The 12,016-nt window shown below is 38.2% G+C and overlaps 1 protein-coding gene across 2 annotated transcripts in view; it reads left to right on the plus strand.

The window, feature by feature from the left end:
- SEC23IP (SEC23 interacting protein) overlaps nucleotides 1–12,016 on the plus strand; it is a 50,051-nt gene that overhangs the window by 26,176 nt on the left and 11,859 nt on the right. For both annotated transcript variants that reach the window (XM_004050190.4, XM_019034661.3), the window contains exons 10-14: nucleotides 134–252; nucleotides 1,179–1,331; nucleotides 2,625–2,720; nucleotides 7,767–7,958; nucleotides 11,344–11,499. In XM_004050190.4, coding sequence (XP_004050238.2) covers nucleotides 134–252; nucleotides 1,179–1,331; nucleotides 2,625–2,720; nucleotides 7,767–7,958; nucleotides 11,344–11,499 — 716 coding nt within the window. The remainder of the gene's footprint in view (nucleotides 1–133; nucleotides 253–1,178; nucleotides 1,332–2,624; nucleotides 2,721–7,766; nucleotides 7,959–11,343; nucleotides 11,500–12,016) is intronic.

Here is a 12,016-nt window from a genome sequence, read left to right on the forward strand (position 1 = left end):
GATAAAATAATTAATTATCAGGTCTTGAATAACATGTAACTTCTGTATGACTTTTGACTATAGACATTGAAAAAAGAATTAGTGTTATAAAAGTACCTACTACATTATAAGGCAAAATGTTTCTTTTTCATAGGTTCTTTAATATTGTTTGACATCTTGTCTAATCAAAAAGATTTGAATTTATCAAAGTGCCCTGGACCTCTTGCTGTTGCTAATGGAGTTGTGAAGCAGCTACATTTTCAGGAAAAGCAGGTACGTCTGTATGTGGCCAATTAACATTTCGATTTAGAGTCTATGGAGCTGAACAATTTTCGAAAGTCTGAACTGTTTCCTGAAACTTTTGTTTGTTTGTTTGTTTGTTTGTTTTAACGGAGCCTCATTGGTGGCCTGGGCTAGTCTTGAGTTCCCTCCTGGCCTCAAGTGATCCTCCTGCCTTGGCTTCCCAAAGTGCTGGCATCAATAACTCTTCAGAGAATCCCCAAATTCAGAGTACAGTTATAGGCCCAAATATAATAGCTTCCGTGTCCAGCCCTGAAACTGGTTTTACATATTAAAGTACACCGAGGTTTAGAAATGGAATGGAATCATATAGCTCATTATTTGAGTTTCTCACTCTTCTTCTTTATGGCTTATAAATTTAAATGTGAAAGTTTGTGATTTTCAAAAATGTAAATTATAGGAAATGGAGACGAGTGATTTATTAAATTTATATACTTTTCAGAATATTCAAATTTTTTTTTTTTTTGAGGCGGAGTTTCACTTTTGTCACCCAGGTTAGAGTGCAATGGTGTGATCTTGGCTCACTGCAACCTCCGCCTTTCGGGTTCAAGCGATTCTCCTGCCTCAGCCTCCCGAGTAGCTGGGATTATAGGCGCCTGCCACCAAGCCGAGCTAATTTTTGTGTTTTTAGTAGAGACAGGGTTTCATCATGTTGGCCAGGCTGGTCTTCAACTCCTGACCTCAGGTGATGCACCCGCCTCAGCCTCCCAAAGTGCTGGGATTACAGGCGTGAGCCACTGGGCCTGGCCAGAATATTCAAACTTTGAATGGCAAAGTATTGTGCCTAAAATTATGATTTCTGTGTAAAGCAAAATTGTTTCAGAGTTTTCATAGATCAGGAGTCATTATATGGGAGTTTTTCTGAGCTTGTAATGTTTTTCATACTTTTTTTTTTAAAGATGCCTGAAGAGCCAAAGCTGACTTTGGATGAGTCGTATGACCTTGATGTTGAAAATGAAGAAGTCCTAACTTTGCAAGAAACTCTGGAAGCACTTAGCCTCTCTGAATATTTTAGCACTTTTGAAAAGGAAAAGATTGATATGGAATCCTTGGTACTGATCATAGTTTGCTTCATTTTGTTTGAAATTGTTTTTCTTGTGTAGATTGAAAATTAAGAATAAACATTTTCGTATCAAAATACACTCCAGAGTAGACAAAGACTGAAATGTTTTAAAAAATTGAAAAACACAGAAGAATTTTTTTTATAATCTGAAAGGCTTTTCTGAGTATGATGCAAAATCCAGAAGCCATCAAAGAAAAAAATTGTATAACAGTAGACACCATAAACAACATCTAAAGGCCAGTGATACATTTGCAACACACATTATAGACAGAGGGCTTACTTCATTGATTTTCAAAGCTTCTACAAATCAGTTACAGAAAGACCATCACATCAGTGTGATATGTAAATAGGCAAAGAATATAAACATGATTTACAGAAAAGGAAATAACAAATGGTGTCTTGGCATATGAAAACTCATAAGAGAAATGGAAATTGAAAGTACAATGGGATTTTTTTTTAACTTACCAGTTTGAAAAAATAGGAAGTTTGATAATATGCTATGTGGCCAGGGTGAAGGGAACTAGGCATTGTTATATATTGTTGGTCAGACTGTAAATTGGTACAAACTCTTTGGAAGGCAGTTTGGCAATATCTTTAAGAATATAAAAATTACCCTTTGCTTCATCAGTTTCATTGCCAGGAATATTTCCTATAGAGAAATATTCACACAAGAATTATCTACAAGGATACTCACAGCAGTGTTTGCAAGGTAACAAAACATTAGAGACACCATTGGTGTTGAGGAGTAGGGTGCTAGTGAAATCATTTATGGTGCATCCGCATAACGGAGTACCCTACAGCTGTAGAATGAATGATGCAGTGTTAGAGATACCCGTCTCTAAGGTACATTTACATGAAGAGAGCAGAGTTCATTACTGTGTGCATAGTAGAGCACACACACAGAGAAAAACATGTAAGTGCTATGCATACATAAGACATCGCTTCAAAGAGAGCAAATTTCCACAGTTGCTGCTGAGAGGAGAATTCTATGTTTGGGACAGCAGTGGGAGGAAGATATTTCATCGTATGCTTGACTATAGCTTTGGAATTTTGTATACCATATGTGTATTTTCTGTTAATCAATAGAATGATTTAGGTGTGGAGGCCTAAGATTTTATAGCCTAAACTGATGCATGATTTAGATACAAAATAACTAACTTGTAAAAAGTTGAGTGGCTCTTAGATTGCTTTAGATGATGTGGTTTCTTTATAATTTTCATATTCTCATTTCAGTTCTTCTATCACTAGATTGATTAATGTGCTTGTCTGTTTCCTTTTAAAGCTTATGTGTACAGTTGATGACCTGAAGGAAATGGGGATACCCCTTGGACCCAGAAAGAAGATAGCTAACTTTGTAGAACATAAAGCAGCCAAACTGGTAAAGTTCGCCTCTGACTCAAGAAAAACTAAAACTCATGGTGTGACCAGCTCGTTTATATTATAGAAAATTTTAATACTACTATGGTTAGGTAAGCTAGTTTGCTCCCTACCTAGGGCACAGTAATGGAGCCGATGGAAACCCAGACTTAGGAGTCAGAGTTGGGCTTAAGTCCACATTAGGCTAAGTGACCATCCTGGTTTTCCTGGGACTAAGTTCCTAGGATGAAGGGCTTTCAGTTTTAAAATGGATATTTAAGGTTTTCCTGGTGCAAAAAGTGGTTAAGTTCTGACAAATAAATTCTCAGCTCACCTGCTCATTAACTGCATATTAATGAGCAATTTTTATTTGGTTTTATTAATTTGTTTATTTTGAGATGGGATCTTGCTGTGTTTCCCACTGCTGGTCTCAAACTCCTGGGCTCAAGCTATCCTCCCGCCTCAGCCTTCTGATCATGAGTGATTTTCTTAATTTTTCTGATCCTTTGTTTTCTTCATTTCTAAAATGGAATAATACCTTCCTTATAGGATTGGAGTAAGCATGAAATAATGCATGCAAAGCTTAGCACCAAGTAATAAATAGCTCACTTTCTTCCCAGTCCTTACCATCTAAAGAGATGTGGAAAAACATACACACTGAAGTCTCATTAAACACTAAACAGCAAAAATTGTTAACAATACAAAACAAGGCAACAGCTAAAAAGCATTTAAAACTAGAACAAATGGAAAATATACTTGTTTTATTAATTTTAATTTATTGATCAAATTAATTTTACAGAGGTTTTCTAATTAGAAAAATTAGATGACTGTTAGAGTGGCCGTCTTATTTGTATTGTTATTAACATGCTCTTTGATGATCCTTCCATCTTTTGAATTTCTATGGTTCTATTATTTTGCTACCTATTTGGAACTTAACCTACATCATTTCTTTATATGGGAAATGACTATAAAGTCATAGGACTGATTTTTTTTTTAATGGTTAGCTTAAGGAATTGAGTCTTTCAGCATTTTATTGAATAGCAGCTACCTCTTTTGAGTCAGGCACTGTGTTCAATTCTTGGGAGCCGGAGATTAACCAAGAGTGTGCTGTCTAGTTGGGGGGAGCATGTTGAGCTCAAATGACAACATACCAGCCCCATAATAGCGTGCTGTATGTGCTGTCCTGAGGCAGATGAGAGGTGGCAGTTCTGGCTTGTTGAGACAAGCATGGGGTTGGTGAGAGAAGACTTCTCCAAGGTGATGGTGCTTGAGCTTGAAGGAGGGGTAAGGTCAGGGGAGATGGCCTTCTGGAATCTGGCATGTGTTTTCCTGTAGCATCAGGGAAGCTGGAAACTGGGAAGGGCAGGGGGTTCCAAAGGCCCAGATGGCAGGTGTGGAGGCTTGGATTTTCTCTTGTAAGGGAGTGGTTTTCAAACATGTTCTTATGGCCATGAAAGTCATGGTGTTTTTAAACATTACAAAATGCTGACCTGCTTATTCTATCACAAGTTATGATTTAGCACCAAATCATCTGTGTAGTCTAAATTTTAATTTTAACTTTTGGACTGTGGAGAGTTTGCTTGGTCACAGTGCACAGATGAAGTTGGAAAGGTGTGAAGTGGAGGCGGCTGCAATCTTATATAGTAGTAATTGTAATTGTACAGTGACTGAAAGAGAGATGATAAGGGTATAAGGTAGGAGGTGGAGAGGAAGGGAGCAACTCAAAAGACATTTTAGACATAGACAAGCAGTATTTGATTAAGTGCTGAGAAAGGTTATTAGTTTTGGCAGTTAAGAGGTATCTTTCATGTCATTTTTCTTGTGTGTTGAATCGTTCTGTAATTCCAATTTACAAAGAGCTTTTCATCTCACCTGAGCCTCACAACAACCCTGTGAGTAGATCCCCAGGCTTTTGTCTCTGATGAGCACAATAGTCAAACTGAGACTAGGACACAAGCGTGTCAGTGTTGTTCCTGTATACAGGCTGCGTGCTCCATACAGAAAAATGCTTGTCTCTGTGTATACATCAGTGAAGCAAAAGCCTCTTAAAAAAAAAAACCAAAAACAAGAAATGAGAAGCTTTGTGTTCAGGCCCTACACCATGTTCTTAATTTATTCTGTAATGAAAGGGAAAAAAGTAGAAAAGGATTCTATAGTTCTTGAAGAATTTCTAGAAGGAGACTGGTTTATGGACTGCAGTTGCTTAGATATATAAATTATGGCATTATAAGAATGTTTTGAAATGAGCAAAAATCTATAGAGTGATCTTATTTTTTAAATAAAAAGGTAATTGCCTTTGGATGAACCATGAAACTTTCTCAGCTGAGTTGCCATTGATTGCTTTACACTTCTTACAGATAACAAGGTGCTACTAGATCAGTACAAAAGTAATATGGTATGTCCTGCTGATTTACTGTAACTGAAATAATGGGACCAAAATTAGCGATTATTTTATAACAAGGAGATCAAATATTTGTGATATTTGTGACTGTGTGCTTTTTTTTTCTTTTTAAAGCATCTTAGTAATTTTCATTTGAAAAGGAATTGTTTCTAGTGTTGGGGATATTGATAGTCAAGTATGTATATGTTGGTTCAGTTTTTTTTTTTTTTTTGAAAGGGAGTCTTGCTTTGTCTCCCAGGCTGGAGTGCAGTGGCACGATCTCGGCTCACTGCAACCTCTGCCTCCCAGGTTCAAGCCATTCTCCTGCTTCAGCCTCCCAACTAGCTGGGATTATAGGCGTCTGCCACCACGCCCAGCTGATTTTTGTATTTTTAGTAGAGATGGGGTTTCACCATGTTGGTCAGGCTGGTCTCAATCTTCTGACCTCAGGTGATCCACCTGCCTTGGCCTCCCAAAGTGCTGGGATTACAGGAGTGAGCCACCACGCCCAGCCTATGTTGGTTCACTTTTAAACACTGTTGGTTCACAGTTTAAAAAGTATTGCAAATTTAACAAAGCAACTCTTGGCAACAGGACAGTTTCTGATCTCCTTAGACAGCTCTCAGCAATTTAGAATGTTTTATGAATTTAACGGGAGGTACTTCTGAGTGAGAAAGCAGATTTAAAGTGAGGAACCCTGAAAATGTTCCTTATTTCGGATTTTAGGCTTAATTTTGTGTTGCCTCCGAAGGGCAGAGATAACCAAGCCTTCTAAAACATTAACGGTGGAAACAGTTACAAGCTGGCTAAGAGTTTCCTTTTTTATAGATTGCCTTTTCAATTAACCAGTTACTTACTTTCCTGATTTCCTGGTGTTTGGAATTAAATAATAAGATCATTTTGGCCAGCTGTGGTTGTTTAGGCACTGTCGATAGCTGTTTAAACCGAGACTGACACTTAGTCATTCACAGCCTAACAAGTCCCCCTCTCACCCAACTGTTTAAATTTCTCTGATGTTATTGTTGCTGCTGTATTCAAGGCAAATTAGAAAACCAGTGTGAATGGCTTTTCTCTCCTTATAGAGATAACACCTTTTTTTTTTTGAGACAGAGTCCCGCTCTGTTGCTCAGGCTGGAATGCAGTGGCGGATCTCGACTCACTGCAACCTCCGCCTCCCAGGTTCAAGCAATTCTCTTGCCTCAGTCTCCTGAGTAGCTGGGATTACAGGCCCGTGCCACCATGCCCGGGTAATTTTTTTGTATTTTTAGTAGAGACGGGGTTTTGCCATGCTGGTCTCAAATTCCTGACCTCAGATGATTTGCCCGCCTCGGCCTCCCAAAGTGCTGGTATTATAAGCGTCAGCCACTGGGCCCAGCTGAGATAACACCTTTTATATAGATGCCCCAAAACTTTATTTATGGAAACGCATAGATCTTTTAAAAAATTATTATTTTTTGAGACAGGATCTCACTCTGTCACTCAGGCTGGAGTGCAGTGGTGCACGCATGGCTCACTGCAGCCTCCACCTCCTGGGTTCAAGCAATCCTCCCACCTCATCCTCCCAAGTAGTTGGGACTTCAGGCATGCATCACCATGCCCAGCTAATTTTTCTGTTTTTTTAGAGATGGGGTCTTGCCATGTTGCTCAGGTTGGTCTTGAACCCCTGAGCTCAAGAGATCCACCCACCTCAGCCTTCCAAAGTGCTGGGATTACAGGCATGAGCCACTGTGCTGCATAGGTCTTCAGTGTGCAGTAGGGTGAGTTTTCACGATTGTATGCACTTGTGTCGTCACTGCCTAAAACAAGAAATTGAACATTTCTGAGTTCATTTCTATGTTCTGTGTTCGTTTCTGTTTCATGAGAAAGCTCAGGTAGCTCCCTCATGCTTCTTTCTAGTTAACTCCTCCTACCACAAAACCACTCTTCTGATTTCCTTCAATATGGAATAGTTCGCCTATTTTAAAAATTCATCTAAGTAGAATGAACAGTATGTATTCTTTTATACCTGGTTTCTTTTACTCAGTATTTTTGAGATTTGTCTAATGAGAGCCAATACTTCTGCTTAGTTGTAACTGTCTTGCTGTATTTTCTTTGCTTCTTATTTTTTTTAAGAATTTGAAACTATAGACATCATGACATTTGTTCCCTAAGTATTTAGTATGCATTTCTAAAAAGGACATGTAAACATTTTTTTTAATTTAAAAATTTTTTTGAGACAGGTCTCTCTCTTTTGCCCAGGGTGGAGTGCAGTGGTACGATCACAGATCACTGCAGCCTTGACCTTCTAGGCTCAAGTGATCCTCCCACCCTAGCCTCCTGAGTAGCTGGGACCACAGGTGTGCACTACCAGGCCTGGCTAATTTTTTCTTTTTTCTAGAGATGGAGGTCTCACTATGTTGCCCAGGCTGGTCTTGAACTCCTGGTCTCGAGCTATCCTTCCACCTTGGTCTCCCAAAGTGCTGAGATTACTGGGGTGAGCCACTGTGCCTGACCTGGACATTTTTTTTAATTAGCTGAAGCAAAAGCTGCAGGGAATAAAAAGGCATTTTTTAAAGTAATCACAATGTTGTTACTATTCCTAAGAAGTTGCTAATCATTCCTTAATACTGAGATAGCATGTTTTGTAATGATAGCTGAGAGCTGAACCTTTTTCTCATGATTATGTTACTAAATTTTGGTATTTTACAGAGAAAAGCAGCGTCAGAAAAGAAGGCAGTGGCGGCCACTTCTACAAAAGGACAAGAGCAAAGTGCCCAGAAGACTAAAGACATGGCTTCCCTCCCCTCAGAATCCAATGAGCCAAAGAGGAAACTTCCAGTTGGTGCTTGCGTGTCTTCTGTGTGTGTGAATTATGAATCTTTTGAAGTTGGCGCCGGACAGGTGAGTTTACGTATTGACTGGGGCTACATAGTTCATGTTGGAATCATACATCTTTATCATTTCGGTTGGCTTTAAGTTCTTTAAATATTTATTTAACATTTATTTGTGATTTGGAAAAAACTGATTTTCTTCTCTTAGTGAAAATTTTTTTCTTCTTCAACAGTGCTCACAATAAGGGATTAAATGCATACAGAACGTGTTGTCTAACTTTTGAAATTGTCTCTATTTCAGTTTTCCCGCCGCTCATACTTTTATAGCATCAGTCTCTTATAGCCACTAACAACAGAAGTGGCCATAGTTAAGAAATTATGTTCAGAATATACTTCAGTTTCTGTGAGAGCAACTTGGCTGTATTCACTCAACTTATGTTTCCTAGTACTCATAATTCTTCCCTTGGGGAAAAAGTCTTATAAAAATTGACCAATGCTGCATTTAATGATATACTTTAACATACTTGTATCACAGTGGCTTTTATAATTATTAAAATCCTTTTAGACAGTGTTACTGTCAGGATATTTACAGTTGGGTATATAAAGATGCATTTCCATAAGCAAGTTCATGAAGGTACAAAATGAAATTGGATGTTTGATTTGTATTAAAAATGAAGTTTTAGAGGAATATATTCTTATGTAAGTAAATATTCCTTTACAACTTCATTTTCTTTTCTTTTTTCCCTTTTTGGAGACAGAGTCTTGCTCTGTTGCACAGGCTGGAGTGCAGTGATGCGATCATAGCCTATTGTAACCTCAAAACAAGGGTTTAGGGTTTGGGTTTAAGGGATACCTCCTACCTCAGCCTCCCAGGTAGCTGGGAGTGTAGCCCTGCACCACCACACCTGGCTAATTTTTTCATTTTTTGTAGAGACAGTCTTGCTGTGTTGCTCAGGTTAGCCTCGAACTCCTGGCCTCAAGCAGTCTTCCTGACTTGGCTTCGCAAAGTGCCAGGATTACAGGCATGAGCTACTGCATCGGGCCTCCAACTGCATTTTTAATGACTGCTGTAATCAGTAATGACTAATTTCACTGTTTGGAGAGATAATGACTTATTCTTATTTCCTTATTATTGAAGGTATTAGTTTCTTAAGGCTGCCATAACAAAGTTCCACAACCTGGGTGGCCTTGACCAGTAGAAATTTGTTGCCACACAGTTCTGCAGAGCAGAAGAGATAGGGTGGTGGCGGGACCATTTTCTCTCTGAAACTTGGAGGGGAATCCTTTTGTGTTTCTTCGAGCTGCTAGGGATTTGCTGGCCATCTTTGGCAGTTATAGGTTTATAGATGCATCCCTCCAGGCTTCTTTTTTATGTCATATTCTCCTTATCTCTTAATATCATCTTCCCTCTGTGAGTGTCTGTCTGTGTGTCCAAATTTCCCCTTTTTATGTATCAGTCAGATTAGGGCCACCACAGTGATCTCATTTTAACTTGATTACCTTTTTAAATACCCTATTTCCAAATAAAGTCACATTATGAGGTATTAGGGGTTAGGACTTCAACATAAATGTTTTGTGAGGACACAATTCAACCCATCATATTAAACATGTAGGCAATTTCTACTTTTTACTCTTTTGAGTAGTCTAGTGATGAACATTTTAAAGCCAGTTTTCTGTGTACGTTTTTTATTATTTCTTCCAGTTAAGTTGGTAGACATAGGGTAGCTGGGCCAAAGGATGGACACAGTCCCTTCCCGGGAGAGACATCAATCTATATTCTCACTGGCAATTTAGAAGGTTGCCTGTTTCCTCTGTCCATTGCCAGTACTGGTATTATCATTTTCCTTTAAAAATATGTAGTAGTTACACTTTGACAATGCTATTCTAAAGAATTAATTTTTTGTGTGTATTTTCATACAGTTTTTTTCTTTCTTGTTAGTACTTCTTACTTTCTTTTTAGTATTTCATTTACGTTTCTGATAACCCCGTAGGGAAAATGGTATCACACTGTATTTCTTTGAGCACTAGTGAGGTTATTTTCTCATATGTTTTTTAAACATTTTTCTTTTGTGAAGTGTTGAATTTACCTGTTTTTCTATTTGGTTTCTTTTTTCCTTTACTGACATTTACAAAATATTTACATATTAAGGTTATTAGCTCCTTGTCATGTATGTTATAAATATTTCTTCCAGTTTGTAATTGTTCTTTAACTTTCTTTTTCTTCTTTTTGTTTGCTGGAACAAAACTGTCGAATTTGCAAATATAAGGGCAAGCCTAGGAATGTGAAGTCTAGACTTTGTTAGAAGGGGCAGCTTAGTGTAGTAGAAAGAGAATTGGATTTGGAATTAGAAGTCCCACATCTAAGTCAGCACTCCATCACTCACTGGCTCTGTGTTCTTGGGTTAAGTCATGTCACATATTTGAGCTTTGCCATAATAATGGTTCTTGCCTTGCCTCCCTCTTTCTGTGGACCTCTGTTGAACACGTGGATTATGCCATTCATTGTGCTTCACTCTCAAGATACTAAAATAAAAAGACACATTTCCTGCTACTGAGAAACAAATGAAAGAGCTTTGCAAATTGTGCAGTGCTATACAGATGACAGTGCTTTCTCTTGAGAGAGGCTACATGTAAGCTACTCAAAATGTGCTCTTTCAGGACAAATCATTTTTCTGATGGAAAGAAACTTAACTGGAGAGGATGATAGTTATAATAGTAACAGAAGTAATGCTCATTGAGTGCTTAAGCTGTGCCGAGCTCTGTGCTAAGCACTTTATGTGGATTAGGTTATTTATTTTTCAATCACATGTGAGCTTGGCATTGTTATAATCCCCATTTTATAAATCAGGAAACTGAGGTGGAGGAGAGAGAGGTTAAGAAACTTGCCCAAGGTCACACAGTGAATGAAACCATGATTCACACCCAGGCAGTTTGAGTTTAGAAGTCTAAAGTTTTAACCATATTTATAACCATAATAAATATAGTAATTCTTATATACTATTATGCCATGCTAAACAATATGTAAAAGTATAGCCAGAGGATATAATAGTCTATAAAGATTTTAAAGAGAAATTTTTTAGTACTTTTTTTTTTATTTTTTGAGATGGAGTCTTGCTCAGTCACCCAGGCTGGAGTGCAGTCGTGTGATCTTGGCTCACTGCAACCTCCACCTCCCGGGTTCAAGCGATTCTTCTGCCTTAGCCTCCCAAGTAGCTGGAACTACAGGCGCATGCCACCACGCCTGGCTAATTGTTTTATATTTTTAGTAGAGACAGGGTTTCACTGTGTTAGCCAGGATGGTCTCGATCTCCTGATCTCGTGATCCGCCCACCTTGGCCTCCCAAAGTGCTGGGATTACAGGCATGAGCCACCACGCCCGGCCTGAAAATTCAAAAGAATTTTCTACTAGGTGACATTGGAACAATCATCTTTCATTGTTATTTGATTCTTTCCAGGTTTCTGTTGCTTACAACTCATTAGATTTTGAACCAGAGATATTCTTTGCCTTGGGGTCTCCAATTGCTATGTTTCTCACTATTCGAGGAGTTGACAGGATAGATGAGAATTACAGCCTTCCTACCTGTAAAGGGTTCTTCAATATTTATCATCCGGTGAGTAATTGAATTTACTTTCTTTTTTAAAATCTTTTTTTCTTTTTTAAACATTTTTTACTTTTTTATAGAGATGGGGTCTTACTATGTGGACCACACTGGTCTCAAACTCCTGGCCTCAAGTGATCCTTCCATCACAGCCTCCCAAATTGCTAGGATTATAGGCGTGAGCCACTGTGCCTGACCTTTTAGTTTCTTTTTTGAAGAAGATGAAGAACCTGTCCTCTTTATCCTAGTAAATTCTCATATTCTTATTTCTTGGGAATTAATACCTATCTTGATTTTATAAGGTTCAGCTCTCTGTTCTAAGAGATATAGTCTGACACTTTCCAATAAACTTATCAAAAGCCTTTGTTCAGGGAAATAATTCTTTTGCTTTGCTTGCAAAGTAATCTTACACACAAACTAGAAAATCTTTTCATAATTGTCAGTATTTGAATAAGGTGCGGAGAAAAATAAAAATCTCTGATTTGCCATGTATCCATTTTCTTACCCAGCGAAGGCATATAACTCAAAA

The sequence above is a fragment of the Gorilla gorilla genome, chromosome 8 (assembly GCF_029281585.2).
Source record: "Gorilla gorilla gorilla isolate KB3781 chromosome 8, NHGRI_mGorGor1-v2.1_pri, whole genome shotgun sequence".
NCBI classification, from domain to species: Eukaryota; Metazoa; Chordata; class Mammalia; order Primates; family Hominidae; genus Gorilla; species Gorilla gorilla.